This window comes from Seriola aureovittata, chromosome 17, assembly GCF_021018895.1.
Source record: "Seriola aureovittata isolate HTS-2021-v1 ecotype China chromosome 17, ASM2101889v1, whole genome shotgun sequence".
Taxonomy (NCBI): domain Eukaryota; kingdom Metazoa; phylum Chordata; class Actinopteri; order Carangiformes; family Carangidae; genus Seriola; species Seriola aureovittata.
Genome location: NC_079380.1, coordinates 24,154,603 through 24,166,489, shown reverse-complemented (window position 1 = coordinate 24,166,489; position 11,887 = coordinate 24,154,603). Strand labels below are relative to the sequence as shown.

General features: G+C 39.8%; 2 protein-coding genes across 4 annotated transcripts in view; both read left to right on the top strand.

The window, feature by feature from the left end:
- The window catches only part of amdhd2 (amidohydrolase domain containing 2), a 9,841-nt gene extending 5,924 nt beyond the window's left edge, over positions 1-3,917 (top strand). For all 3 annotated transcript variants that reach the window (XM_056400572.1, XM_056400571.1, XM_056400570.1), the window contains exons 8-12: positions 1-126; positions 2,176-2,283; positions 2,405-2,473; positions 2,751-2,852; positions 2,974-3,917. The exon at positions 1-126 is cut by the window's left edge and continues 19 nt beyond it. In XM_056400572.1, coding sequence (XP_056256547.1) covers positions 1-126; positions 2,176-2,283; positions 2,405-2,473; positions 2,751-2,852; positions 2,974-3,053 — 485 coding nt within the window. In that variant the 3' untranslated portion in view covers positions 3,054-3,917. The remainder of the gene's footprint in view (positions 127-2,175; positions 2,284-2,404; positions 2,474-2,750; positions 2,853-2,973) is intronic.
- Positions 3,918-4,852: 935 nt separating this feature from the next.
- On the top strand, positions 4,853-11,222 carry LOC130184781 (serine protease 1-like). The gene is made up of 6 exons (XM_056400804.1): positions 4,853-4,904; positions 6,824-6,844; positions 7,465-7,627; positions 7,922-8,129; positions 8,875-9,012; positions 10,855-11,222. The coding sequence occupies exons 1-6, from the start codon at positions 4,853-4,855 to the stop codon at positions 11,107-11,109; spliced, it is 837 nt and encodes a 278-aa protein (XP_056256779.1). The 3' UTR covers positions 11,110-11,222.
- Positions 11,223-11,887: the final 665 nt, after the last annotated feature.

Sequence of the window (11,887 nt, the reverse complement as noted above, 5' to 3'; positions counted from 1 at the left end):
GTATCGTGGGTCTGCTGACCAGTGATCAGGTCCCTGCGGGCAGGACGGTCTACTACGGCATGATCGCCGACGGGATCCACACCAACCCTGCTGCTCTACGCATCGCCCACAGAGCTCACCCCTCAGGTCAGAGGTCGTGCTCTGCTCTCATTGGTTCTCCTGCTTCTTCCTGAGAGTTCAGGGACGACGACTGAGCTTGAATTTATTTATTTATTTATTTATTTATTTATTTATTTGGATCCCCATTAGCCACTAGTAGCTTCCCTTCCTGGGCTCCGCTCAGGTAAACATGACGTCATAATGCAAAACAACAATGTTCATTAAAATCAAGCGCAAACAAAGGAACGACAAAATAATGACAAAAACAAACAAAAGTAAAATTACTGATAACAATAATAACAACAATGACAAGTTCCCGCTTTATCTAAAGTGAAAGTAAAACATTCGATACTGATCAAAAAACAATAATACACTAAAAACAGCAGATACAGTGACGAAGAATAAAATTAGGTCAAAAAAATGAAGAGAAAAAACAAGTTCCTAGTTAATGATCATATTCGTAATATTCATAATCTGATATTATGAAGTGGAACTGTTTGTAGAGGGTGTTCTGTGGTGTTAGATCAGGGCCCACGTACGTTCCCACCAAGCTTGTTGAAGTTTCTGCCACTTTTATATTAAATTAACAGAAATAAAACTTTTTACTCCTCCGTGGCCGCGACAGTCGGAGCAGGAGGCCGTGTTGTTTTCACGATATCTCAGTAACTGGAAGTTTGGCAGCAACGTTCACCTGGACTCAAGGATGAACTGATAAGATTTTGGTGGCTAAAGGTCAAAGGTCAAGGGGTGACCTCACAAAACACTTTTTAGCCATTACTGGATAAACAGGGATGTAACCTGGAACTAGTCTGAGTGGCGGAGGGATACGATCACATGATTGTAAATAATAGGAATAAGCTCATAACTCCCCTGAAGTTCAGGCAGAAGCAGCTTTAGTTGAATATTGTCGTCGTTTTCTCTGCAGCTCGACTGCGGAGGATTAATTATCCACCGTGGACGCGTCGTTATTGAGGATGATTGCCTGGTTTGTTGTGCTGTGTGTTCAGTCTGTGCTCGCAGCTGAAGACCAGCACCGTCTAGAGACCAGTGCAGCCACTCATCATTACCAGTGAACGCAGCAGCTGCTGTTTTCTTTGTTCAGGCTTCTGGGTTTTCTCCGGGTGTTTAGGGAGGAAATGAAAATAGAACAGACCGAACACCATCAGCACGTCTCCGTCAGCGACTCTGCTCGCTGTGTTTACAGAGGAAGCAGGTTATTATATATATATATATATATATATATATATACACAGATACAGTCATTCCTTCACACTGATGAACCGGAGCAAAGCTGATCAGAGGAATGCTGATAAAGATAAACAGTGAAGTAGGTTTTTAAAGATATAATCACAATAAAAAAAATCTGGACTAAAAATATATATGATAAATAAAAATAAACTCTGATTAAAAAAATAAATTATGTGATCAATTGTTTTGTCTACAGAAGAGCAGAAAATACCGTAAAAGGCCTTTTAATCTAAATGAATCTGTCGATTTCTTGTTTTATTTGTCCAAAATTAAAAACGTTGAGTTTATTATCAAATATGACAAAGAAAAGTGTGTTTTTGTTTGATTTCATCTTTTCCAACCTGCAGTTCTGAGCGTTTACATCGTCGTCTTATTGTCGACCTGGTTCTGTATCTTAATGCATATTTAAAAGTGTAACAATAAATATACACTCTGATCGCTGTTTATATAAACACATTTATGAATACAGATCTAAATGTAAATTTAAATCGCTGAAAATTCTTATTTCTGCTGTTAATGTTTCTTCTTTTGATATTTACTTGATTTTTCTCTTCTCATGTCTCACCTGTAAATGAGATCTCCATCTCAGTGTGACTTCCTGATTAAATAAAGTATATTAATATAAGTATGTATGAGATGTTAATCACTACAATAGTTTATAAGTTTAACCTGTAGCAGTGCATCATAACCTGAGTGCAGCTGTCAGGTAAACGTTGTGCAGCAGAAAGTTTCTCTATAAAATGTGCAAACAGAATATTTGTGTCTTCAGTTTCGGACTCGTGACGCCACCTGCTGGTCAGAGCGGTGACGTGTCCTTGTTACTTTCAGGTCTGGTTCTGGTGACGGATGCGATCGCAGCGATGGGCCTCCCCCCCGGACGCCACACTCTGGGTCAGCAGGTCATCGAGATCCAGGGTCTCCACGCTTACGTGGCAGGTCTCGCTTTCCCCTCAGCTTCACAGCAGACGATCTGTCAGCAGTACAAACAATAATGAGGATTTATCGTGGATTGATTATCGATTTGAACTCCACTGTAGTTTCTCTCTGTGTCTCTCAGGCACTAAGACGCTCAGCGGCAGCATCGCCACCATGGACATGTGCGTCCGCCACTTCAGACAGGCTTCAGGTCAGTGTGTGTCGGTGGATCCACCTCTGAACCGGTGCAGTGAAACGTCGATGGGAGTCAGAGTCGGCAGCTTGTATGAAAATGTTACACATCGATATTAACTGATACGATGATGAGGAGGTCGTCCTCGGTTCTTCATCTCACGGATCCACAAGCTGGTGGAACTCTGGATCCTCCATCTTTTCTGAATTGTCTTTTTATATATATGTGTGTGTGTGTGTGTGTGTGTGTGTGTGTGTGTGTGTGTGTGTGTGTGTGTGTGTGTGTGTGTTCACAGGCTGCAGTGTAGAAGAAGCTCTGGAAGCTGCCTCCCTCCATCCGGCTCAACTTCTGGGGATCAGCCACAGGAAGGGGAACCTGGACTACGGCTCCGACGCAGGTCTGGATCTGCTGCATCAGTGCACTATGAAAAACACACATTACATTTCTTTTCTGCAGTGTTCATTGTGTAACACACACACACACACACACACACACACACACACACACGTGTTTTGCAGACCTCGTTTTGCTCGATGACACCCTCGACATCAAAGCCACCTATATTTCTGGAGAGGAGGTTTGGAGAAAAGCACCATAGAAGAAGAGGAAGAACACGCTGCAGCCATGCTGATGGAAACTGGCCCGACAGCTCCGGACCCGCGGTGCCTTCAGGGGACGCTGTTTCCCAAAGAACCACAGATCTGCGACCAACCATCCAATCAAAACCTGGTCGACTGTCTGGGACACGCCCCCTTTGATCCAACGCCATGAAACAATTGGACACGAGATATTTTTTTAATAACGGTGTTAGAAATAGATCCAAAACCAAACCAGGAAGTAACAACACAGAAACTGAGACCTCTGTAAACGATGAGGTCACACCCACGGTCTCTCCTGATTGGCTCTCATCAGCCTGGACTACCAGTGGTGAATACAACATGATGATGAATGACAGTGTTACTGACCTTGTTGTCTTTGCAGCTGCTGTTCACTTACATTCTCTGTTTTAATGCTACAACTGCAGAGGAGACAATCTACTTCCTGTTTACACCGGCTCGCACACGCTCAGTGCAGGTGCTTGCTCAGGTATGTGTGAGTCTTCAGCCACAGTCCTACCTGAATGTGGGCAGATCTGAACTGATGACATGACGTATGAAGGCTTTTATGAATGATTATGTACTTACTGTAACAAACAGTTTTTTTGCTTGTATCTAAATACTTTTCTTACTTTATTTAATCATGTTAAATAGTTTTGATTCAAAGGGAAATATTTTGGTATTAAACTGGACAAATCGCCTGAATGTTCTCAGTGTTCGCCACAGGCAACACGGGGAGGAAACCGATGTTTTAAACTATCAGGATTTTTCTTTCTGAGCATCATACTTTCTATGCAACTTATACAACATGCTGTATAAATGACATTGGGCTATGTAAATAAAATTTGACTTGACTTCCCTCTGAACTGAAGGAGTGTAAATCATTTTTTTTGGTTTTGTTTACTTTTTTTTTTTTTTTTGCCTATATTCGTTTACATTTTGGATAATTAAATAGACTGAAATTTGCTATGAGCATTTCCTGTTTGCTTTATTTATTGGATGTAGCGACAACGTCTAGAAAAATACTTTTATACAGAAGAAACTAAAAAATCGGATAATTATGAGGCAAGTTCTGCCGCTATAAGAAGCGTCTTTCTTTTGTCTTTTTTGTGATTTTCTACGTTTATTTACGGAGACGATGATATCCTTTGAAATTGTGGGATAAACTAAATCTGAAAAATATGTTTTGGTTTTTTTTATTCAGTGGAAAACAGCTGATAAATACAGATGTTGAGAAAAAGCCACACTCACAAATCTTTTTTTTTTTTTATCAAGATCAATAATGTTAATATCAATAATTATCCCAATAGTTCGAGAGAAGTTCAGTTATCAATTATCTCGAGGTAACGAGATAAATATTACGTTATGTTGAGATAGTCATAGGAGTGCCATAAAATAAAGAATAAATCTGTAAAAGAATAAGTGAATAAATGTGGAAATATAACGAGGAATAAATAGCCTAATAGAATAAATAAATTAATGTAAAAATCTGGAAATATAAAGAGAATTCAAACATTTTCCTGCATTTTCACATTCATTTGTTCATTTTTAACCCTTAATTTTTCCTATTCCTATTTTCCTTATTGTTGTTGCAGCTAAAAGTTGGTTTGTGGGTGGGGTGGGGTGGGGTGAGGTGAGGTGAGGTGGGGTGGGGTGAGGTGAGGTGAGGTGGGGTGGGGTGGGGTGGGGTGGTTTATGTGCAGGTATTTAAAAACCTTCACATCTCTAGTCACGCCTTCCTGTTCCACTAGACTCTGCTCGAGCGCTCTGTGTGTCCACACTCAGTTTGAAGACCGTCGCCATGGAGCTGAAGCTGCTTTGTGCTGCCGTGCTGTCGGCCTTCATGGTTACAGGTGGGTGCTGGTCAATATTCTGTAAAACGTAAAGCTGGTCTCAGTACAGTGTCAGTGTTGATCATCTGACTTGTATTTTTAAGAAATCTGAATAGAGCAGAATGACTTTTCTGTTTCAGTAAAACTTTGTATTAAATATATAAATCCAGACAATTCATTCATGTTATTCATGTATCAGTGTCTTTGTGTGTTTACAGTGTTTTTCCCTGTGTGGTCAGTTTACAGTCATTCATACACAGTCATAAAACTACAGAGACACAAACTGCTTTATATTCTAACATCAGACAAACAGTGAAAACTCAATAGAAAAGTGTATTTTATGTAAAATAAATAACTTCTTATGATGGTAGAACAGAGGAACTTAGAGACGCCTCCAACTGTGACTTTGAGGATATTTTTACTGGTACTAATAAACTAATAAAGGTTGTGAATATTTCCTCCACCTCAGCCATCGAGGGACACTGGATTGTAGGACGGAGTATCAGAGCCACACTGAGGAAAGAAATCTGAAATTATAAGAATTAAAAATGTAAAATGTAAAAAAACCTTTTTCTAAATATTACATCAACCATCAAACAGATGATGATGATGATGATGATGATGATGATGATGATGATGATGAGCCAAAAGATGAAGTATCTCTTTATTGGTGAAACCTAAAGTAGAACTTCACAGGATGCTCCACGTTCCTCATATTTCTCTCTAAAACAACACACAACCTAAAATTACAAAATTATTCTCATAATATTATAATTTTTTTTGTTAAAATTACGACTTTATTCTCAAAACAGCCTCAGCTTTAAAGGAACAGTTCAACATGTTGGGAAATACACTTCTTCATTTTCTTGCAGAGAGTGAGATCAGAAGATTAGCATCACTCTCTTTGAGAGCCGGCAGCTGGTTAGCTTAGCTTAGCTTAGCTTAGCTTGAAGAAAGAACAAAGTCCGCCAACAAACACAGCTTAAGTTAAATGATTAACATTATGCATCATGTTTAATGTAAATTACATAACCCTGTTTCCCACAAATGAGTTTCATACGTCACATTGGGCACCGTAATCATGGGCAAAGGTTTTCTTTATGGACAGCAGTGCAGTAAAGTAACTATATGTCATAGCATATCTTGTCAAAAGTCTCTACACGTTGTTTCTAGAATATAATTCTGCAATATTACAACCCGCCCATAAAAACTGCTCCTACTTTTACTTCAATACTTCAACTACATACACACACACAAAATATTGTAATGGAGGATTTCTTCTCTACATTGATCTTATTAATCAACATCAATAAAAAATTATTTATTATAATATTTTATTTATTTTCTGTCCACTCAACGTGAGAATCCACCTAATAGTAAAAATGACGATGAGTTTTCAACAAAAAACATGAGATTGATGATTGAATGATTAACTCGTATCAACCAATAAAGTGATGCTTTAAAATACATTTTATATATATTTTATACTATTTTTTTTTTTTTTTTTTTAAAGTATTACAAAATCAAATCAGAGCGGTATTTCCTCATTTCCCTTCCAGGGCTCTACATCCCCCGACCGTTTCAATGGACAGATTTTCTTGAAAAATCTGTATATTTCATGTAATATTTTACCATGTTTAAGTAATTTAACACCTCATGTTAAGTTAAAACACAAATGATGAACTTTAACAATATAATTGATAGATTCAAATTCCTCCTCGCCTCTTGGTCGGCCATGCTTGCTGAAAAAAAGGGGGTGTGGCTTTTCTGCAGTCCAATCAAATAAGTTTGTGCATATGGGCGGGGTCAGATGGCAGAAATCATAGATCTAGACATCCCAGAAAGGTTACGTCCAAACATTTGATCTGAATATACAAAGAAACACATTCTTCTCTGTAATTTTCTATCAGTCAATGTTTCATTTATTGTGTCTCCCACAGGAAACAACGCACAGTCAAGTGGTGAGTTTGGTTTTCTTACAGTTGTTCATTCATTTAATTTCTCAGTCCAGGTTTGAATAGTCAGAAGTTCATTAAATCGTATTTACAATATTTTTGTGCCACAATGAATTTTACCATGTTTACCATGAATGTTTGCATAACTTATGCAGATATTCATGGATTTATCAGTACATGTTGAGATATTTTGCTGAGTAGATATGAACTTTGACCTGCTGGTAAGATAGACGAAATATCAGAGGATCAACAATTCAATAGGTCAAAGGGATTCATCATTCATTCATTCAATGTCAATAGGATTCGTCCTCTGGGGACCATGAATAGTTGCATAAGATTTCATAAGAATGAATTCAGTAAATGTTGAGATATATTTTGCTGATTAGATGAAAACCTGTCCTGCTGGTAGAAGCTAGATGAAAAGTCAGAGGATCACCAAAGTCACAAGGGTTCATCCTCAGGGGAACATGAACGTCTGCATGAGATTCAATTATGAATCGTTCAATAGTTGTTGAGATATTTCAGTCTGGACCAAAGTGGTAATCTGACAGACCTCCACCAATGACAGCACACAGAAACAGCACCGACCGACAGTGATCACATGAACTTTGAATGTTTCCCTCCAGTTTGTGGCACCGCCCCGCTCAATACAAAGATCGTAGGGGGTCAGAGCGCTGTGCCGGGGGCGTGGCCCTGGCAGGCCAGTCTGTACATGAATGGCATATTTTTCTGTGGAGGCTCCCTCATCAACAACCAGTGGGTCCTGACTGGTGCTCAGTGTTTCCCCAGGTGAGCTCTGACACGTCCCTCAGCACCTCACCTGTCCAAACAAAGAGATTAATAAACAAGAGATAAACTATATTCATCCTTGAGTCCAAGTGAATGTTTGTGTGAAGAAGTTCCATCAAGGCGTTACTGAAATATCGTGTTCACAAGAATGAGAAGGACGGACAACCTGAAAACAATATGGCTCCGTAAAAAGAAGAATGAGTAAATCATATTTCTTCAAATGTCTTTATTCACAGTTGCAGCAGATCTGTTACTGCTTCCATCACTCATGCGTTGTCATGTTGTTTTTCTCAGCACCAGCACTTCTGGTTTGGTGGTTTACCTCGGACGTGACAAGCAATCAGTTACAACGAGCCCTAACCAGCAGTCCCGTTCAGTGACCATGGTCATCAAGCATCCATCCTACAACAGCATCAATTTTAACAACGACATCGCCTTGGTGAAACATCCGAGGCTGAAACATGAAGCATCAACACTGAAGAACCAGAAGCTGCAGTTCCTCTAACGGCCACTAGAGTCTGGCTCCAACAGTGAGTCAGTCCCCATAGACTCCCATGTTAAAATGTCCAACTTTACAGCAGAAATAAACATGTTTACAGCCTGGTACAGAAACTTGCCTGTTTACATTTTATTAAGGACTAAAGTTATGGAGAATTGAGGGCGTGCCAAGATGGCCGCAGTGGAGCAGCTTCAAAACCACTCTTCAGAAAACCTATCAAGTGACGTCACAGAGGCTACGTCCAACTTTATTTACAGTCTGTGGTGTTAACCGAGCCCGACCTGAACCCGAAAGACATTGTGTTCTTTATGTCTGGACCCGACCTGAGCTTGATCCAGTTACTGGTCACTAAGACCAAGAGAGTGGCTCATATCATAAAGCAGTTTATAAAGCGGTGAATTACATTTCTGATCTGCTGCTTCGTTATGAACCACCCAGACCTTCAGGTCGTCTGGGACAGGTCTGCTTCCTGTCCCAGAATCGAATCTAAAACACGGAGAAGCAGCATTCAGTTTGTACGCCTCACATTTCCGGAACAAGCTCCCAGAGAACTGTGATGCATTCAGTGCTAGTTTTTGTCTTGTACTTGGATATTTGTGGATATCCAACTTCTAATCTGATCAGGTTTTGATCCAACAAACATATCTCAGAACATGTGAGAGGTAGGACTTTCTTTTTAAGGTTTAAGAACGTTCAGGTCTCAGACCTTCACTTCTGTTAACACTAATCTCTCTTCTCTTTGTCAGAGCCCCTTCCTTACCCCTACAGCCTGCAGGAGGTGAGCGTTCCCGTCGTGTCCAACAGTCAGTGCAACAAAGTCTACGGAGGAATCACCAGCAACATGATCTGTGCCGGTGTGCCCAGTGGAGGAAAGGACATCTGCTTTGTGAGTCTGTCCAGAAGCTTTTCACCTTTCTGTATTCACATTATTCTTTACCTTCATGACACCGTGAAGGTACAGTTAGACAATCAGCGGGACAGGATGTCGAATAAAAACAGACGCACGCAAGCACAATAAAAGCAATAAAAGGGTGATGGGGAGACAATAAAAAGACATGACATATGAATATAAAATCAAGTCTATAAAAATGAGTTTTACAAAGTGATACGAAAGAAGTTGCTGATTCTGCTTTATCTCATGAAGCCTCGACTTTGGAACGACCAGAAGGACCAGCCCGAGGATCTAAGGCTGCGTACTGGCTCGTTTGGGGTTAATAACTCTGTAATGTAGCTTTAAAAGTGATCAGTAAAATCGTAAAATCAATTTTATAACAAACAGGGAGCCAATGAAGGAAAGCAAGGATCGGGGTGATGTGATGTCGTCTGTTAAAACCAGTAAGAAAAGTGCAAAGAGGCTCAAAGTGGCGACATGCAACGACGCATGGTCTTATGCAGCTAAATGCGGCGCACTGTCGGCGTACTGTCGGCGTACTGTCGGCGCACTGTCGGCGCACTGTCGGCGTACTGCTGTCTTCAGGCAGCAGAAAGCTGAGGTCAATGCCGGAGTATTTCACTGTTATTTTAAGGGCGCATTATCAAGGTGTGTGTGCACTCTGTTTGTTACTAGAGCTGCACAATTAATTGAAATATAATCCAAATCTCAACATGGCTAAGTGTAATATCCAAATCACAGGAGCTTTATTCATTTTATTGATGAAGGTAAAATGTGGCACATTGTTGAGCTTTGTTAGCACCATAAGTGCCACAGAGACGCTCCGACCTACAGATCATATTCTCCAGGCGTAAAGGAACATGATCATTCGAAATCACAATATCTGCCAAAATAATCACAATATGATTTTTTAACGCTGCCGTACGTCTTGGACACATTACAGGACTTAATGTGATGCTGAACTGCATGTGCTGATACCAATGAACCCAAATACACAGCTGGCAGACGAAGCTGGCAGTCAGTTCAGTTCAATTCAATTTTATTTTATAGTCCTTGTTAATATCTATACATAGTAAATAAGCATAGAAATAAAACACACCAGTATTGGCTTAAAGTGTAGGCTGCAGCTACAGCTTATTACATAACGTCACATGAAACAATAACCCTCTCACTACAGGTCAACGTGTAGTCCCAGAAAATAGGAGCAAAAAACAGAACAAAACAAACAAAAACAGAAACTTTTCAGCAGTAAAATTAGACAGCATGTTACTTACAGAAAGTGAAAGAGAGGCAGGACCAAGAGATCAGGCGAGTCAAACATACTGAGACCAAGAGACAGAAAGTAATAAAAAAGTAAATAAAAATATTGTCACTGCTGCAATTTTACAATGATAACGATAATTTCATCATTTATTTATCTCCATATTTTTCAAAACTCCACCATTACAATAGCAATCTGTCAACATGGAAGCGCACCAGGCTTTTTACACTCGATTAACATGATTAATAAGGAGACTGAGCTCCACCGTTTGAATCATGCGCCTGTTTTTCTGCCATTAAACTAACAAAAGTGGTTTTGTACTTGTGCCGTAAAATAAAGCCCTGTACGCGCCAATGTGGCTGTGATCACTACAAACATTTAGCAAAATAATAAGTATATATAATTCAATAATATAATGCATAATGTGAACTTTTACTTGTGTTTTTTTAATCTGTGGTATTACTACTTTTACGTTAGCGAGGAATCTGAGTACGTCTTCCTCTACTGAGTTTAATGGTTTCCAGTGTATTGACACATTTCCTGGTGATAGTAACCGTGATGTTTCACCTGTGCAGGGCGACTCAGGCGGCCCCATGGTGAGTAAAACCGGATCCAGGTGGGTCCAGGGTGGAGTGGCGAGTTTTGGAAGCGCCTGTGCTAAACCCAATGCCCCAGGAGGCTACACCCGTGTGTCCAAGTATCAGGCCTGGATCAACAGCCACATCTCCACCAACCAGCCGGGCTTCGTCACCTTTTCAGGCTCCTCCAGCGTCGGTCCAGCCGCCGGAGTCGTCCTCCCTGTTCTCCTCTCTCTCTTTGTCCTCTCATAGGAGGTTTCATGATGCCAGAGGAGTCAAATAACTGTAAAAACATCCAGCTGAACGAGGTTTATGGTCTCATACGTATGTGCTTTAAGATTTGTCTTAAAACAAGCAAAATAAAATCTGCCCAATATTTCCACTTGTTTCTGCTTCATTTTCCTGTGTCTCCTGCTTCTCTCGGCGAAGCCCTTAGATTCCTGATACTTTCACATATATATATATAATTATATATAATATTATATTTGCCTCTTTATTACAAAGAATACTGCGTTTTACTGTCTAATTTTTTGACTGATCAATTCTTTTGTCTTTTTTAGGACGATCTTATATGTAAATAAAACTGTAAATATTCATTTTCATACATTTTTTTTACCTGAAAAATGTAGTTGGCATGTCGTAGCCACAACAACCTTAGGTAAGGTAACACAGGGTTTGAAAAGTGAGGGCATACTTTGTGTCTTGTACAAATACATGTGCAGAAGTAATGAGTCTATTTTCAAACCAGATATAGGATGAGACAGCACTGTTTATGTTGTGTTACATAACCTGTTTCTTCTGCAAAGCTGTGCCAGTGTTTGCTTTGTTCCTCTCCACTGACTAAATATAGACACAGTCATTGATATTCTGCCCTTAATATATACTAGTTCCCTCACATTGGGCACAATAAAATTTGACTTTACGTCCCACTGAAATGTAGTAGAGTATAAATTAGCATAAAATGGAAATACTGCAAAATTATACTTGCAGTACAGTACTTTACATCACAGATGACCCTTGGGCCTGATAG